Source organism: Somniosus microcephalus, chromosome 15 (assembly GCF_052327205.1).
Source record: "Somniosus microcephalus isolate GS21.2 chromosome 15, FLI_Smic_1.0, whole genome shotgun sequence".
Taxonomy (NCBI): domain Eukaryota; kingdom Metazoa; phylum Chordata; class Chondrichthyes; order Squaliformes; family Somniosidae; genus Somniosus; species Somniosus microcephalus.
In genome coordinates this window covers 112246607-112264220 of record NC_141001.1, presented here as the reverse complement: position 1 = coordinate 112264220, position 17614 = coordinate 112246607, and the positions used below count along the sequence as shown (strand labels likewise).

At 47.3% G+C, this 17614-nt stretch overlaps 1 protein-coding gene across 1 annotated transcript in view; it reads right to left on the bottom strand.

The window, feature by feature from the left end:
* Positions 1–17614, bottom strand: part of LOC147107159 (doublecortin domain-containing protein 1-like) — a 731408-nt gene that overhangs the window by 80167 nt on the left and 633627 nt on the right. The window contains exons 33-35 of the mRNA XM_086008298.1: positions 10232–10333; positions 9649–9785; positions 7328–7504 (exon numbers count right to left, since the gene is read on the bottom strand). Coding sequence (XP_085864424.1) covers positions 7328–7504; positions 9649–9785; positions 10232–10333 — 416 coding nt within the window. The remainder of the gene's footprint in view (positions 1–7327; positions 7505–9648; positions 9786–10231; positions 10334–17614) is intronic.

Here is a 17614-nt window from a genome sequence, read left to right as displayed (position 1 = left end):
CACCTCCGACAGTGCAGCACTCCCTCAGCACTGGCACTGGCGTGTCTCTGGAGTGGGACTATGAACCCATGACCTACTGACTCAGAGGCGAGAGTGCCAGCACTGAGCATGACACATGCAGTGACCCATAATAGATCCGAAACACTAACAAATCTGATCCAAATACATTTGAAAATTGCGTTATTTAAAATCATGCATTGCATAATGATTAGCTATCATTGAAATATAGCCTCTTGGAACTGGAAAGATGAAAGTGATCGACACTGTTGTGTGTTAGGCTGTAGGAATGGCTAGATTCCTAACTAAAGGACTGAGGTCGAGTCAGTCTATCAAACAAACGATGTTTAATACTAATCAACAGATTTTAAAACGAAAACACAGGAGAACTACATTACAGGTCTGTACTCTTTGCTGGCTCCACGAGGACTGGCTAGGGCAGCTCCCCAGCCTGAAGTCATGACGTCATCACGTTTTCCTGCTGCTGGAGGATCACGTGATCAACGTGATGACGTCATCGCGTTTGGTCTCATTCTTAAAGGGACCGCGCTATGTACATGCAGTGATATGAACAAAGATACAGATTCATTCTGTAGCTAATAATTTGTTAAAGATAATTGTGTACATTAGATCAGAGTCCCCCTGGTGGCTCCGCCACAAGGCTAGATTTACACTACAATAGTATCAGTGCAAAGAGATTTAGCCTCACACCCCCACACTTCAGTTATGGGGATAAGTTATTGAGTGGGAGTTGCGGGCACGGAGCCTCACCCACCGGCAGCGCCCATCCAAAATTCAGGCACACACCGCCAACTTAGTTGTTTCTAAATTTCCGACCGGCACTCCTCAGTGCACAAGGCTGCCAGTTGGCAGTACGTCAATTGTAAAATAGTCCCCTACAGTGTAAGTGTGACCTGAATCCGGAGTCTGGGCCTAACTTGGCAACTGGGATTCTGGCGTTTCACTCTTGGCCACCAGCTGATTAATAAATAAATAATAGTAAGTTACTTACAAAGAGCCGGCACGGGCACTGCGGGCCGAATGGCCTCCTCCTGTGCTGCAATGATTCCATTTGCGAGAACAACAGTTTTGTTTCGATGGCTCTAGACACCACGCAGCCAATTTTCAGATAGACTGCAAAGGGGTCACACTGTCCGCCCGTGGATGGCGCACGTTGGGGCCTCATCTGAATGTGATTGGCGAGTTATTGCTGTCGGTCAGCTTGCCAATTGGTAAAATGTGGGGCCCAGCTGAAAGTCATTGTTTTAAGGAGGGGTGAGGTGGGGGAGGCAATCCTGTGGTGGTTGTGGGGGGAAGAGGTGCACAACTGGACTGGCAGCGGTCTGGACAGCTTTCGAGGGGCCAGGAGGAGCATTCATGCTTCTCCTGGCCCCACACAATTCAGTGGCGTGGCTGTCTCTTTCGTTTTCATGCAAGGGCCTGCAGTAGGCCTGTTGAAGCCCACTAATTAGACCGCTCAGTGCTCAGCGGGCGGAGTTAGCGGAGAGTGAGCTCCGTTCCATGCTACACGAAAATCACATTAGGGGTCCTACAACCGGTTTAAACATTGCAATAAGGCTCCCACCTGTTTCGGGCAGGAGATCTGGTTGCCCATTTTGTGGCTCGCTCCAAAATCAAATCGGACGGGCCTTGGATGATAGGTTTCTTAAAAAGAAAATTGTCTTCCTACCACACCATTTTTCAGGGTGAAAGAGACGAAGATCCTCCACCAACACTTTTATGGGTACTACCCATGAGTAAACAAAAAACAAATCACAGGAGGGGAGTGCTGGAAGTTTATAGAGAATGTTGCTTCCAGATATAGGAAAGGCCTGAATTGAGTCAAATTCTGCTGTTTACAAGAAAGAAAGACTTGCATTTCTATAGCGCCGTTCACGACCACCAGGTGTCCCAAAGCCCTTTACAACCAATGAAGCACTTTTGAAGTGTAGTCACTGTTGGTAATGTGGGAAACGTGGCAGCCAACTTGCGCACAGCAAGCTCCCACAAACAGCAATGTGATAATGACCAGATCATCTGTTTTAGTGATGTTGATTGAGGGATAAATATTGGCCAGGACACCAGAGAGAACTCCCCTGCTCTTCTTCGAAATAGTGCCATGGGATCTTTTACGTCCACCTGAGAGAGCAGACGAGGGCCTCAGTTTAACGTCTCATACCAAAAGACAGCACCTCCGACAATGCAGCGCTCCCTCAGCATTGCACTGGAGTGTCAGCCTAGATTATTGCGCTCAAATCTTTGGAGTGGAACTTGAACCCACAAACTTCTGACTTAGAGGCAAGAATGCTGCCAACTGAGTCACAGCTGACAGTGCAAGTAAGCTGTAGTTTAGTGAGCACTATTTAGCCTGATGGTCTTTCCTTGGCCATTTTTATATATGTCCTATTGGAATGTACCTGCTGATAATGCATCTCTGCACACAGCATCAAATTCAACTAGCAAGGAAAGCTACAGCTAAGGTGGGCTTACAGAGAGGGAGTTAAGGAGATCAGTCAGTCGCATTGGCTGTGCAGGCACGAAACGGGTGCAGGAAAACTAGTCGAGCAGGCCTTAGGCATGTTACATGCCCAATTCTTAAACTTGAGCTCACCCAAAACACTATTCACTGTATCCTCACTCACACCAAGTCCAGTTTACCCATCACCCGGGTGCTCGCTGACCTACGTTGCCTCCCTGTCCAGCAATGCCTCGAATTTAAAATTCTCGTCTATGTGTTCAACTCCCTCCATGGCCTTGACCTTCCCTATCACTGTAATCCCCTGGAGCCCGCCAAGAACTCTGTGCTCCTCCAATTCTGGCCTCTTGTGAATCCCCGACATTGTACGCCCCAACATTACCGGCTGTGCCTTCAGCTGTCTGGGCCCCAAGCATTGGAATTCCCTCCCTAAACCCCTCCGCCTCTCTATCTCTCTCTCTCTCCTCCTTTAAGACACTCCTTAAAACCTACCTCCTGTCCTAATATCTCCTTATGTGGCTCGGTGTCAAATTTTGTTTGATAACGCTCCTGTGAAGCTCCTTTGGACGTTTTACTACATTAAAGGTGCTATATAAATACAAGTGGTTGTTGTTGATTATTCAGCGGGCTGCACTTTGTGAGCTAGAGTGTTTCAACACACGCCATGCCCTAGCATCATCACAACCCCAGAATACCTGCAAAAATATTCAAATGGATACCCGGTGAAATTCCCCAGCTTTTGTGCCAGGATTGCCCATTTTGTCCTCAAAGACCATTTCGAATGTGGACAAGGGACGTACCATGCAACATGCTCTTAAAGGCAATGGAATTTGTATATTTTTGTTGCGACATTTGGACTTTCAGAAGGCTTTCGATAAGGTCTGCATAAGAGATTAGCGTGTAAAGTTAAGGCACATGGAATTGTGGGTAAGGTACTGACTTGGATAGAGAACTGGTTGGCAGACAGAAAGCAAAGAGTTGGAATAAACGGGTCTTTTTCCGAGTGGCAGGCAGTGACTAGTGGGGTACCGCAGGGATCGGTCCTTGGACCCCAGCTATTCACAATATATATTAATGATCTAGACGAGTGAACTAGATGTAATATCTCCAAGTTTGCAAACGACACAAAGCTGGGTGGGCGTGTGTGCTGTGAGGAGGATGCCGAGAAACGCCAGGATGATTTGGACAGGTTGGGTGATTGGGCAGATGCATGGCAGATGCAGTATAATGTGGATAAATGCGAGGTTATCCACTTTGGTGGCAAAAACAGGAAGGCAGATTATTATCTGAACGGCAATAGATTGGGAGACGGGGAAGTGCAATGAGACCTGGGTGTTCTTGTGTACCAGTCGCTGAAGGTAAGCATGCAGGTGCAGCAGGCGGTTAAGAAGGCAAATGGCATGTTGGCCTTCGTAGCGAGAGGGTTCGAGTACAGGAACAAGGATGTCTTGCTGCAGTTGTACAGGGCCTTGGTGAGACCACACCTTGAGTATTGTGTGCAGTTTTGGTCGCCTTTTCTGAGGAAGGATGTTCTTGCCATGGACGGAGTGCAGTGAAGATTCACCAGACTGATACCTGGGATGGCAGGAATGATGTATGAGGAGAGATTGGGTCGATTGGGCTTGTACTCGCTGGAGTTTAGAAGAATGAGAGGGGATCTCATTGAAACTTATAAAATTCTAACAGGACTAGACAGACTAGATGCAGGAAGGATGTTCCCAATGGCGGGGGAGTCCAGAACCAGGGGTCACAGTCTAAGGATAAGGGGTAAGCCATTTAGGACAGAGATGAGGAGGAATTTCTTCACCCAGAGAGTGGTGAACCTGTGGAATTCTCTACCACAGAAGGCAGTTGAGGCCAATTCATTAAATATATTCAAGGAGTTAGATATATTTCTTAAGGCTAAAGGGATCAAGGGATATGGGGAGAAGGCAGCGACAGGGTACTGAGTTTGGATGATCAGCCATGATCTCATTGAATGGCGGAGTAGGCTCGAGGGGCCGAATGGCCTACTCCTGTTCCTAGCTTCTATGTTTCTATGTTTCTATGTACCTCTTTAGCCCTGTGACACCTTCTCAGGGTCATGAGGGATGGGCAATAAATGCTGGCCTTGCCAGCGACTCCTACAACAACAAAAGTGTCTCACCTCCTGACTCCCCAAAGGCTTTCCGCCATCTACAAGGCACAAGTCAGGAGTGTGATGGATGAGTTGCAGCTCCAACAACACTCAAGAAATTCAACACCATCCAGGACAAAGCAGCCCGCTTGATCGGCACCCCATCCACTACCTTTAAGCATTCACTCCCTCCACCACTGGCGTACCGTGGCTGCAGTGTGTACCATCTACAAGATGCACTGCAGCAACTCGCCAAGGCTTCTTCGGCAGCACCTCCCAAACCCGCGACTTCTACCACCCAGAAGGACAAGGGCAGCAGACACATGGGAACACCACCACCTCCAAGTTCCTCTCCAAGTCACACACCACCCTGACTTAGAAGTATATCGCCGATCCTTCATCGTCGCTGGGTCAAAATCCTGGAACTCCCTAACTAACAGCGCTGTGGGAGAACCTTCACCACACGGACTGCAGCAGTTCAAGAAGGCAGCTCACCACCACCTTCTCAAGGGCAATTAGAGATGGGCAATAAATGCTGGCCTTGCCAGCGATGCCCACATCCCATAAACGAATTAAAAAAACCTTGCATTTATATAGCACCCTTAACAAAGTAAAACGTCCCAAGTTGCTTCACAGTTGCTCTTACCAAACAAAATTAACCACCGAACCACATAAGGAGACATTAGGACAGGCGACCAAAAGCTTGGTCAAAGAGGTGGGTTTTTAAGGAGCATCCTAAAAGGAGAAGCAAGAGGTCGAGAGGCAGAGAGGTTTAAAGCGGGAATTCCAGAGCTCAGGGCCTTAGCCTACATCTGGAGATTGAATTAAAAAAGAAAGATAGCAAGTGAAGGTAAAGTTAATAATGGGTGTTGGTTCGGAATATGGAATTTCAAGGTTGAAGGAACACATGCAGTGACAGACATTTTCCCATTCTGGGTTTCAGTAAGTGTCCATGCATCGTGCAACTAGGTTGTGCTGCAATATTTTGATGTGTGTAGCCCTCGGGAGATATCAGTGTACTGAGGCTTTCAGTGGTAAGTTGCAGCTTCATTGTGTGCCCTGCTGAAGGTATGGGTATGCATGTGATATTATGAAAGAGTTGTAAGCTTGTGTGAGGTTCTTGGCATGGGTAAGAAGGGCGACAGGCAACACCATGTGGCACACAAATCTGGGAATGCTACCCGGCAATGGTACTGTTAAATAGTGTCATCTTACCATGCCCTTAAAGTACACCATCTTCTACCACATCTGTTCCCAGTTCTGGCTATTAATTCGTTAGCACACTCGTTAGCACACTTAAGCGTGATTGACTCTGTGGGTTTTAGTCCCACTAAAGGGCTTGAACGCATAATCTAAGCTGAAACTTTATAGTCACCAAGATATCAAATGGGGGTTTCAGAAGGTACTTCTTTACCCAGAGAGTGGTGAGAATGTGGAACTCGCTACCACAGGGAGTGGGAGAAACAAATAGTATAGCTGCATTTAAGAGGAGGCTAGATAAGCGTATGAGGGAGAAGGGAATAAAGGGTTATGCTGATAGAGTTAGATGAAGAAAGACGGGAGGAGGCTCGAGTAGAGAATCAATGCCAGCATGGGCTGGTTGGGCTGAATGGCCTGCTCCTGTGCCGTATATCCGATGTAATCCTTGGTACTATACCTAGCACTGAGCCTGTACCCCTCCTGCTGCCAGGTATGGTGCATTATCATTCTCTGGGGAAAGTGCCAACAAAACAATATTCCTCGCACCCATCTCATGCAGCGGCACCTCTCTTTTGTCACCCATCATACAGGGGCCACTCAGCCACATTCCCACATGTTTCATGTCTCCATAATGGGTTTGCCTATCCACCTCTTCTCCCACTTCCCCCGACTGTTTAAAGTCTGTTTTGAACATTGATAGGAACTCATACAAATCTTGCCCTCATATACGGCCACTTGCCTTTAAGTGGCTGCATCCCTTTAAATGCAGCCCAGTGAGAGTTGATAGCTCATCAGATATCCCACCTATACACCCCCCATCTGGGCCAATGTGCACAGGCAATGTCAGCTGTGGCTCAGTGGGCAGCACACTCGCCTCCAAGTCAGAAGGTTGTGGGTTCATAGTCCCACTCCAGAGACTTGAGCACAAAAATCTAGGCTGTCACTTCAATGCAGTGCTGAGGGAGTGAAACCAAGGCCCCATCTGCCTTCTTCAGGTGGACATAAAAGATCCCATGGTACTATTTCGAAGAAGAGCAGAGGAGTTATTCCTGATGTCCTGGCCAATATTTATCCCACATTCAACACCACTAAAACATATTCTCTGGTTATTATCACATTGTTGTTTGTGGGAGCTTGCTGTGCACAAATTGGCTGCTGTGTTTCCTACATTACAACAGTGACTACACTCCAAGAAGTACTTCATTGGCTGTAAAGCGCTTTGGGACGTCCTAAGGTCGTGAAAGGCGCTATATAAATACAAGTCTTTCTTCCCTTTTACCAATGATTTAAATGAGCTGATTTTGTGAAGTCACATCTGGTGCGTGCTGTGCTCCAATCCCGCTGCTAATTTTCTCCCTAGTATCTTGTAATAAGGACAGAGGGTATTTACAGTGGAATTGGGAGAGGAAAATATATCTACTTTTGTAACTAGTTGGTACTTGTTTGCACCAGTTGACAAGACTGCTTGATCGGTAACAGTAGCTAAGCGGACACAGTCTCCGATGGGAAGCAAAGAGGCTCTCTCACCAACTGCTTACCTCTGGAATAGTTTTGCCCCAGGCGTAGGTTCCTTGGTCTGGGAAATCACCGTTCAGATATGCCAGAACCCTCTTGACGTTTGGTTGACTGTAGAGTGGCCTTTGACTGGAGACCAACTTGCTGAGAGCTGAAGGGCGTTCTTTCATTAGCATAGCTTGGACTTCTGATAGATGCATCTAAAAGATACAGGTATTGATAGGTTAATAGGAGAGTCAAGACCACATAAAGTGTACACGGGTACAGTGACTGAGCATGAAGCAGGCAACATCCCGTCGCAGTGTCCAAACCAAGAACTTTAGACACAGGTGGGCTGGATTCTCCTCTTCACTACGGCATGGCGGCAAAAGAAAGACTTGCATTTGTATAGCACCTTTCACAAGCTCAGGACGCTCCAAAGCATGTTACAGCTAATGAAGTACTTTTTTGATGTGTAGTCACTGTTTTATTTTATTAGTTTATGGGATGTGGCAAGGCCAGCATTTATTGCCCATCCCTAACTGCCCTCGAGAAGGTGGTGGTGAGCCACCTTCTTGAACCACTGCAGTCCGTGTGGTGAAGGTACTCCCACAGTGCTGTTAGGGAGGGTGTTCCAGGATTTTGACCCAGCGACGATGAAGGAAAGGCCGATATACTTCCAAGTCAGGATGGTGTGTGACATGGAGGGGAACTTGGAGGTGGTGGTGTTCCCATGTGCCTGCTGCCCTTGTCCTTCTAGGTGGAAGAGGTTGCGGGTTTGGGAGGTGCTGTCGGAGAAGCCTTGGCGAGTTGCTGCAGTGCCATTTGTAGATGGTACACACTGCAGCCACGGTACGCCGGTGGTGGACGGAGTGATGCCAAACTGGCCATTCCCACAGCATGCCAGGATGTGCTGTTTATAAGCCTCGCCCACTGTCTGCTTTCTGCCTCAGCTAGAAGTGCCAGACCTAAGCTATTAAGAATTACTACAGTGTAGAAATGACTATTGCTGATATTGGTCGGTAAACGTGTGCTTGTGACTTCCTCCGTTCGTCACTTAACAAAAAAAGGTCAATGGCTATGTTAAAATGGCGGACAGAGAGGATTGCCATACCGCTAATATTGCCACCAATAGTTTCTTGGCTTATTTCTGTATTTAAACAAAAAACTATGGTGCACAAATAATTGAAAAAAATGATTTACCTAGCTGTTATGCTAAGGGGGCTCAGCTATGAGGAGTGCAAGAGATGTCAGTGATGATGGGAAATGAAACAATGTTCTACCTTTATGCGTTCCATTGTTGGCATCAAGCACTGGAGATCAAGGAAAACAGAGCCTAGATGTAAAGTTCCCTCTACACTGCCCCAACAAAAGGGCCAATCCCAAACTCGGAAAAGCACTCAGTACTGCACCAATGTGACATTTTCCATTTCTCTTTCCCTTCATGGCCTCTCTGTTTGAGACTGCCAATTTACTCACAGCCGTCCTGAATTATTGGCACTTTGCTGCTGCTCAGACCCACTTAACTTAGAATCTTTACAGTCACCTCGGAGAGAGGAGACCATCATCCTATTAGTTTGGGCTGCACCTGAATCCTCGGCCCTGAGATTTAATGGACAATGTACTCAACTACTCAGTAACCAATTGTCAAAAATAAGTGAATTTTTGCGTGCTATTGATGGCAGGAAGGTTTTTGGCTGAACTTTATTTCTCTTTGGTAATCCTCATAAATTTCTGTGTATTCGAGGAGCCTTTATCACTTCTCATAAGTGCACTTTATATTAGGGTGGAGAAAAAAAGGATTGCATTTATGTAACTGGCTTCCAAAATCTCTGAGAAATGATTCCAATTGCCTCACGCAATTTATTTCCAGAATTGCAGTCGGTGAAAGCACAGCAAGATCCCGCAAACAGCAATGAATTGAATGACCAGTTCATCTATTTTATGTGCGGTGTTTGTTGAAAGAATAATGTTGGCCAGGACACCAGGACAGCTCCCAGCACTCCTTCCACGTCGTGTTGGCTAGGACACCAGCTCGCCTTCAAATTTATTTTGGCCAGGACACCAGGAGAACTCCCAGCTCACCTTCAACTTCATGGAATCTTCAACACCCACCTCAACATGCCAACAGGCCCTCTCTTTAGCATCTCATCTGAAGGACAACACACCCACACCTCTGACAACGCAGCGCTCCTTTGGAGTGTCAGTCTAGATTACGTGCTCAAGTCCTGCAGTGTGGCTTGAACTCACAGCTCTCTGATTCAGAGGCAAAAGTGCTACTAACTGAGCCAAACTGACAGCTAATTGCAATATCATTATGCTTCGTGTCTTGTACAGAGATGGAAGCAATGGAATGCCCACCTACCTCCATGCTTTGTACGTCTTCCATGAGCTTCACCTCCTCTGGAGAAGGCGCTGTCCACCCACCTTCCACCACTACAGGCTGAATCGGGCTCCTTGTGGGCACCATGCTGGCCGGCCCCATGGCTCCCACTCGCCTCCCTGTGAAAAGCAACGGTGCAACTTCACCCTCTGATTCTTTCTCAGGTAATCTACTCACCCCGGATTCAAAAGAAGAAAAAGGTCAAGAGTGAGAAAGAGTTGGAGAGCCAACTGCACTCAGGGCAGCCCGGTTTTGCACCGGGGGCCTTTGGGGACTTCAAGGAGGTGTGAGGGCCCCCTATTTGGATACACAAAGGGCCTAACACCTGTTTCAGGCACGGGCCGTGGATGCCTCTTTCTCTGCCTTCAATAATAAGGCGTACTTAATGAGCGCACCCGCCCCGCCCGCCATATTGGGTGCTTAGGTGCCCATTTCGCACTTTAAAAATAGGTGCACTGCCATTGAATTTCTAGCCCAGCCAATCGCGTCAGTGAATGGGATTCAGGAGACAAATAATCTAATAGAGCTGAACCTTAGTCTGCAATGTCCTTCTTCGCTTCATTACCTTGAAGTTGACGCATTTTGTGTTTCATTTTATCAAGATCAGAGAGAACCTTTTCTTTCTGCAGCCAGTGCTTGCGCTGCAGTCTCAGTCTTTTGTTCGATTCTGAAATTAAAAGACAGCCATGGTTACCATCTTACTGATTACAGCTTTCCAGGTTATGTCGATAGAGCCATTTATAAATTACTCATACACCGGAGGTGTCTTAAGATTAATGCTTACTTGGCAGAGAAACTGCTGATTCGGAGAAGGTTTCAATGTTAGCAGATCTCCCGAGGACTTGGCTGTAATAACAGAGAAGTTGATGCGAATCCACTCTTCTGCCCCAAGGGGTATATTTCTCAGTTTGTTTGTGTTGGCGCAAAAAAAGGACAAAGTGGAAAACTCTGCGTCTACTTTTATTGTGAGAATCTGGCAGAGTACAATAGTGTGTGTCAGTGAGCGTGTGAGAGAAATTGAGAGTGTGTGAAAGTATGTGTAAGAGAATGATAGAGTATGTGAGAGCGAGCGTATGTGTAAGTGTGGCAGAATATGCGAGTGAGTGTGTGAGTATGATGTGTATGTGGGTGCATGTGTGCATGAGTGTGCGAGTGTGCCTGTGAGTGCGCTAGAGTAGGTGAGAGCGAGTGTTACGTGTGAGTGTGATAGAATATGTCAGTGAGTGTGTGAGTATGATGTGTATGTGAGTGAATGCGTGAGTGTGTGAGAGCGTGTGTGTGATAGAGTATGAGTGTATGAGATCGTGTATGTGAGAACGTATATGTGTGTATGTGTGTGTCTGTGTGAGAAAGTATGTGTGAGTGTAAGTGTGAGAGTGTGTGTGTGAGAGAGAGTGTGTGTGAGAGAGTGTGTGATGTGAGAGTGTGTGTGAGAGCGTGTGATGTGAGAGCGTGTGTAATGTGAGAGCGTGTGTGTGAGAGAGAGTGTGTGAGAGAGTGTGTGATGTGAGAGTGTGATGTGAGAGCGTGTGATGTGAGAGTGTGTGTAATGTGAGAGCGTGTGTGTGAGAGAGAGTGTGTGAGAGAGTGTGTGATGTGAGAGTGTGATGTGAGAGCGTGTGATGTGAGAGTGTGTGTGAGAGCGTGTGTGATGTGAGAGCGTGTGTGTGAGAGAGAGTGTGTGAGAGAGTGTGAGAGAGAGTATGTTAGACAGAGAAAGGTTTCTTCTGCCGATTGCTAAAGGTTGTACCTTACACCATCACATTGTTCAGATGTCTATGTTGCTGATTACTGTTTTAAAGAAAAGCTACAGATAACCTCGGTGTTACAAAGATCATCCTCCTATTATTATATTTATAAATTTAGCGTAAACTATCAGGCTGGCAAAACATGCCAATGCATAAAAGACTCTGAAGTGGTTCCACATCATAGAGTACAGTTCACTCCATACAGTACAGCTTTCTTTGAACTTTATGTTTTCAGCTACTTCAAATCTCCATAACTGGCAAAGGTGGAATTGTAGCTACTTGCAGGAATGTACATGGGTTTTTTTCATATGTTACAGACGTGCTTTGAACAGCTGGCATTGAAAATATGCAACTGACCTTGTTACTAAGCTGAAATAATTCACAAATCTAATGTGTGACAGCAGTGACATGAGGTGTTGCTTTAAGAAAATCCTCGCTGACACAAAGTCAATTAATAAATGAGTGCCATGTCATCTGCAGCTCATCTTCTGACACTTGCAGATACTCCTCCCTCAGTACTGCACTGGAGGATCAGCCTAGATTTCTGGGCTTAAGTCTCAGGAGTGGGAACTTGAACCCATCAACCATCTGAGAGTGCTATCACTGAGCCACATCTGACACCTAGGACCTTGTTTGCAATTTGCAAGTGTACGTTGCGCATTCCACCTGGTACCTGGCGGTCAATGGCCTAACCAGAGGTTCTTAAAGAGCCGACCTGCAACTTTTCCGGGAAGAATTTTTGCGTGGGGCCAGGAGGAATCGGGATGCCGGGAGGGGTGGACCCCCCCCCACCCCGGTGCACCTCGTCCGCCTCCTTTTATTGCCAAAGTCTGACTCGGCTGGCCCGTGAAGCGCCTCGACATCCTGCCCCCACCCCCACCCCGGTTCAGCGAGCTGGCCACTCACTGGCTCATTCGGCACTGTTGGGCAGCTCGCCGACTGTATTCTAATGAGGCCCAGACCTGAAAATGGTTCAGGCTTCTCGGTGAACCCATTGGGCAGGAGCCGTGGGCACACCGCCGACTTCCCGCCCGTTTTGGAGGTAACCCCCCCACCCCACTTCCCTCCCTAGATAAGTCTAATCATTTCTGTGCACCAGAAAATCACCAGCAAAGCTGCCAGATCGTCATCAAGACCTTCAGGAAAGGGAGGTTGCCAGAATGGGCCTGGGTCTCAGTGCCCCTTGAAGTGCCTCCCACCACCTTCTCTGGGCAACGAGGGATGGGCCAGGCCATAACCTCTGCCCCTATCATTTCTTTCTCTCTCTCACATGGCAGCTGTCGATCAATCTGCCATTGCCATTTACACCTCATCTGGAGTTACCTTTTGTCTCTTAATCTCTCCTGCCTTCCATCCTATCACAGACCTTCCCTTTTGTTCTGTCCTTCCCCTCCCCCCCTCGCCCTGCCCCTGCACTTGCTTAAAAACCTGTTAAATCTCCAACTTTTTCCAGTTCTGACGAAGAGTCATCGACCTGAAACATTAACTCTGTTTCTCTCTCTGAAGATGCTGCCTGACCTGCTGGATTATTTTCAGCATTTTCTGTTTATATTTCAGATTTCCAGCATCCGCAGTATTTTGCTTTTGTAAGTTGCCAGTGCTGCTGGGCTAAATACCAAATTTGGACCCTTTACAAGTTCATCTTTGCCCAGAGAGTGAGTCGACTGTGGAACTCGCTCCCACATGGAGCAGTTGAGGCGAATAGTATAGATGCATTTGAGGGGAATGTCGGTAAGTACATGAAGGAGAAAAGCATAGAAGGATATGTTGATAGGGTGGGTGAGATGAAGTAGGTTGGGAGGAGGCTCGTGTGGAGCATAAACACCGGCACGGACCTGTTGGGCCGAATAACCTGTGTCTGTACTGTAAATACTTTGTAAAAGTTCAATGTGGCAAGTTCTTTAAGAATTGGCAGCATTCATGTACTGAACTCAGTGGCGATAGTCTCTGTAACAACGGGAAGCACACAGGCACACAGGGCCCTCTGAAGGTGACTGGTGGTATTTCTGGTCTTCAAATAGCAATGCCACTGGCTGATTTGGATACAAAAGGAAGTTGATTAAATTAGTTTTATTATCCTGGGAAGGATTGAAATATGCCTTAAAATATATGGCAATCGTATAGTATCAAACACGTGGCTAATTACGGGCTGTTAAGTTGTTGGGAGGGAGGATAACTGCTCAACAGCCAGAGATAATTTTGGGTCCAGTCTCTGGCCTCTGGTCCATCCCCCACTCCTGTCGTCCTACCATTGACGGCCGTGCCTTCAGCCGTCTAGGCCTCAAACTCTGGAATTCCCTCCCTAAACCCTTCTGCCTCTCCACATCTGTCTCCTCCTTAATGACATCCCTTAAAACCGACTTCTTTGACCAAGTATGTCCTAATGGCCCAGATTTTGCCGTGAAAATAATGGTGAGGCTAACAGCACTCACCGTTATTTGGGCGCAAATCGGACAGCAACATCCAGTGAGTGGAGATGCGTGGTTAAAGGCAGGATTTCGAAGTTGCGGCACTCCTCCTTAAGCTGTGTGAAAATGGTATCTCGCGGCCTGACTCACCATTCAAATGTATTGAACGGCGTGAAGTTCCTGTACTGATGTCGTAGATACGGACTAAACTCACCACAGAAAGGTAGAGCTTGTCCATTACGATCTAAGTACATGCTCAACGGCGTGGTAAGTCTTAATTACTGCCAAACATCTCTCTTGCACTGAAAATTAACTTTTAGAAGTGTGGAGTCACATTCCTTCAGATTTTAATTAATGTTGGAGGTTTAAAAAAATATCAATAACTTTTTTTTAAAGTATTTCTTTTTTTTATTCGATCCTGAGATGTGGGGATCGCTAGCAAGGCCAGCATTTATTGCCCATCCCTAATTGCCCTTGAGAAGGTGGTGGTGAGCCACCTTCTTGAACCGTTGCAGTCCGTGTGATAGAGGTACTCCCACAGTACTATTAGGGAGAGAGTTCCAGGATTTTGACCGACCCAGCGACGATGAAGGAATGGCAATATATTTCCAAGTCAGGATGGTGTGTGACTTGAAGGGGAACTTGGAGGTGATGGTGTTCCCATGCGCCTGCTGCCCTTGTCCTTCTAGGTGGAAGAGGTCACGGGTTTGGGAGGTGCTGTCGAAGAAGCCTTGGCGAGTTGCTGCAGTGCATCTTGTAGATGGTACACACTGCAGCCACGGTACGCCGGTGGTGGAAGGAGTGAATGTTTAAGGTGGTGGATGGGGTGCCAATCAAGCGGGCTGCTTTGCCCTGGATGCTGTTGAGCTTCTTGAGTGTTGTTGGAGCTGCACTCATCCAGGCAAATGGAGAGTATTCCATCACACTCCTGACTTGTGCCTTGTAGATGGTGGATGGTGGGGAGTCAGGAGGTGAGACACTCGCTGAAGAATACCTAGCCTCTGACCTGCTCTTGTAGCCACAGTATTTATCTGGCTGGTCCAGTTAAGTTTCTGGTTAATGGTGACCCCACAGGATGTTGATGGTGGGGGATTTGGTGATGGTTCAATATCAAGGGGCAATGGTTAGACTCCCTCTTGTTGTGGAGAGTCATTGCCTGGCACATGTGTGCCGTGAATATTACTTGCCACTTATCAGCCCAAGCCTGAATGTCACCCAGGTCTTGCTGCATGCGGGCATGGACTGCTTCATTGTCTGAGGTGTTGTGAACGGCACTGAACACTGTGCAATCATCAGCGAACATCTCCACTTCTTACCTTGAAAGTAACCTGGTGTGGAGCCACACTGGCGCATTGCGAGCACCCTATCTACTTAGGAGTCACCCTTGACCGATGCCTCACCTTCAAGAACCACATCGACAAGACAAAGGCAAAAGTGAGCACACGAAACAACATCCTGAATAAGCTCACTAACACAAGATGGGGAGTGTTAGATCCATAGTTCAGTGGATAAATAATTACACAGATGCTGTACATAAACAAATAACAGGTCTTTACTGGAGGAGGGTAATCTCTAGACTGGGGTACAGAGGCATGCGCACAGCTTATATACCAGTGTGGTCACTGCCGGTACTACAGTATACAGGAGCTGTAAAAAGTAGTTCTGACTTAAAGCACATACACTAAAATTCCACCCTTTTTAGATTAATAATACCCCCTTAATATTCAAATAACAATTACATTTTTACATGTACATTCAATAACAAAAGTCCATTTATAGATTCAGTCTTTGGGGCGGCTTCCTGACCCTTTCGGGATAGCGCCTTTCCGGAGGTTCTTGTTCTTGGTGCAGAGGCGATTCTGACCCCCTTTCATCGGGTAGTTCATCGGGTTCCACTGCTGCTGGGTCTGAAGTAGATATTACCGGTATGTCGGGTTCATCCCCAGGTACTCGAGACATGGGTTGATGCATTCCTGTGATGCTAAGATCTGATCGACGTGGCGTCTCACAATGTTCTCCCCGACATCCACTGTGTACATTAATGGTCCCTGCCTTGTACATATCATTCCGGGTTGCCACTTCTCTGTTCGATAGTCCCGGGCCAAGACTGGTTGCCCTACATTGAAGCTCCTTGTCGGCTTCTCGTTGATGTGCTGGAATTGTTTGTCCTCAACATTTCTTCGCACATTTGGTCTGAGCAAGTCCAGACGAGATCTCAACCTTCGGTTAAAGAACATCATGGCCGGGGTCTGGTTGGCAACTGCATGTGTCGCGTTTCGGTAGGCTAATAAGAAATTGTCCATCTTATGCTGTAGTGGAATTTCCTCATCGCACATGGCCTTTATCGCCTTCTTAAAGGTTTGTACGAACCTCTCAGCCAATCCATTGGTGGCTGGATGATACGGGGCGGATGTGTAATGCCTTACCCCATTCCTTTTCATGAATTTTTGGAACTCGTCGGACACAAACTGTGGTCCATTATCAGAGCAGATCTGCTCTGGCAACCCGTTTCTGGCAAATATGGTCCGTAGGACTGCAATCGTTTTCTCTGTAGTGGTTGAAGACATCTTTATCACCTCAGGCCACTTTGAATGAGCATCCACTGCTATTAAGAACATTGAGTCCATGAATGGACCAGCGAAATCAATGTGCACCCGTTGCCATGGAGAGGAGGGCCACTCCCATGGGTGTAGAGGGGCATGTGGTGGTGCATTTTGGACCTTCTGGCATCCTAAGCAGCTCTTAGTTAGGTCTTCGATTTGTTGATCGATTCCCGGCCACCACACATAAGCCCTAGCTAGGCTTTTCATTTTCACTCCCCCCAGATGACCTTCATGTAGCTCATTTAGCACTCTCTCCCTTAACTTGGGTGGAATCACCACTCTGGATCCACACATCACTGTCCCCTGGCATACTGACAGCTGTTCTCTTCTGGATGAGAATGCTGGCAACAGTGAGTCGCCATGTGTTGGCCATCCCCTCACCGTCAATTCATATACCCGTGACAGCGTCGGATCATTGCGGGTCTCCTTCTCTATATCCGCGTTTGTTACTGGCAATCATTCAATTATTGACGAATAAAATCTCTCGATAGGGTCCACTGCTGGTGCTTCCTCCACAGTAGGCAGTGGCAGGCGCGATAGCCCATCAGCGTTCCCATGCTGTCTCGTGCCTTTATATTCTATTTCATATTGATCTGCCCCTAGAAACAGGGACCATCTTTGTAACCACTGTGCAGTCATTACTGGCACGCCCTTCTTAGGATTAAAGATGGAGACAAGTGGTTGGTGGTCAGTCAGCAAGGTGAACTTCTGTCCATGCAGATAGTGGTTGAATTTTTTTACTCCCCATACTAGGCTGAGGGCCTCCCTGTCAATCTGAGCGTAGTTGCGCTCAGCTGAGGTTAGTGACCGAGACGCAAAGGCTACTGACCTCTCCAACCCATCTGGGAATTTATGTGACAGCACCGCTCCAATGCCATAGGGTGATGCATCACATGCCAAACGAATTGGTAGTGCTGGGTTGAAATGGACCAACACCTCTTTTGATGTGATCAATTCTTTACACTTCTGGAAAGCTCGTCTACGTTCGTCATCCCACTCCCATGGTACCCCTGTTTGCAGTAGGGTGTTCAGCGGGTGTAATACCGTCGACAAATTTGGTAAGAACTTGTGGTAATAGTTTACCAGCCCGAGGAACGACCTCAGTTGTGACACATTTTCCGGTGCTGGAGCCTTGACTACTGCCTCTATCTTGTCAGGGGACTTATGTAACCCCTCTTCATCGATGACG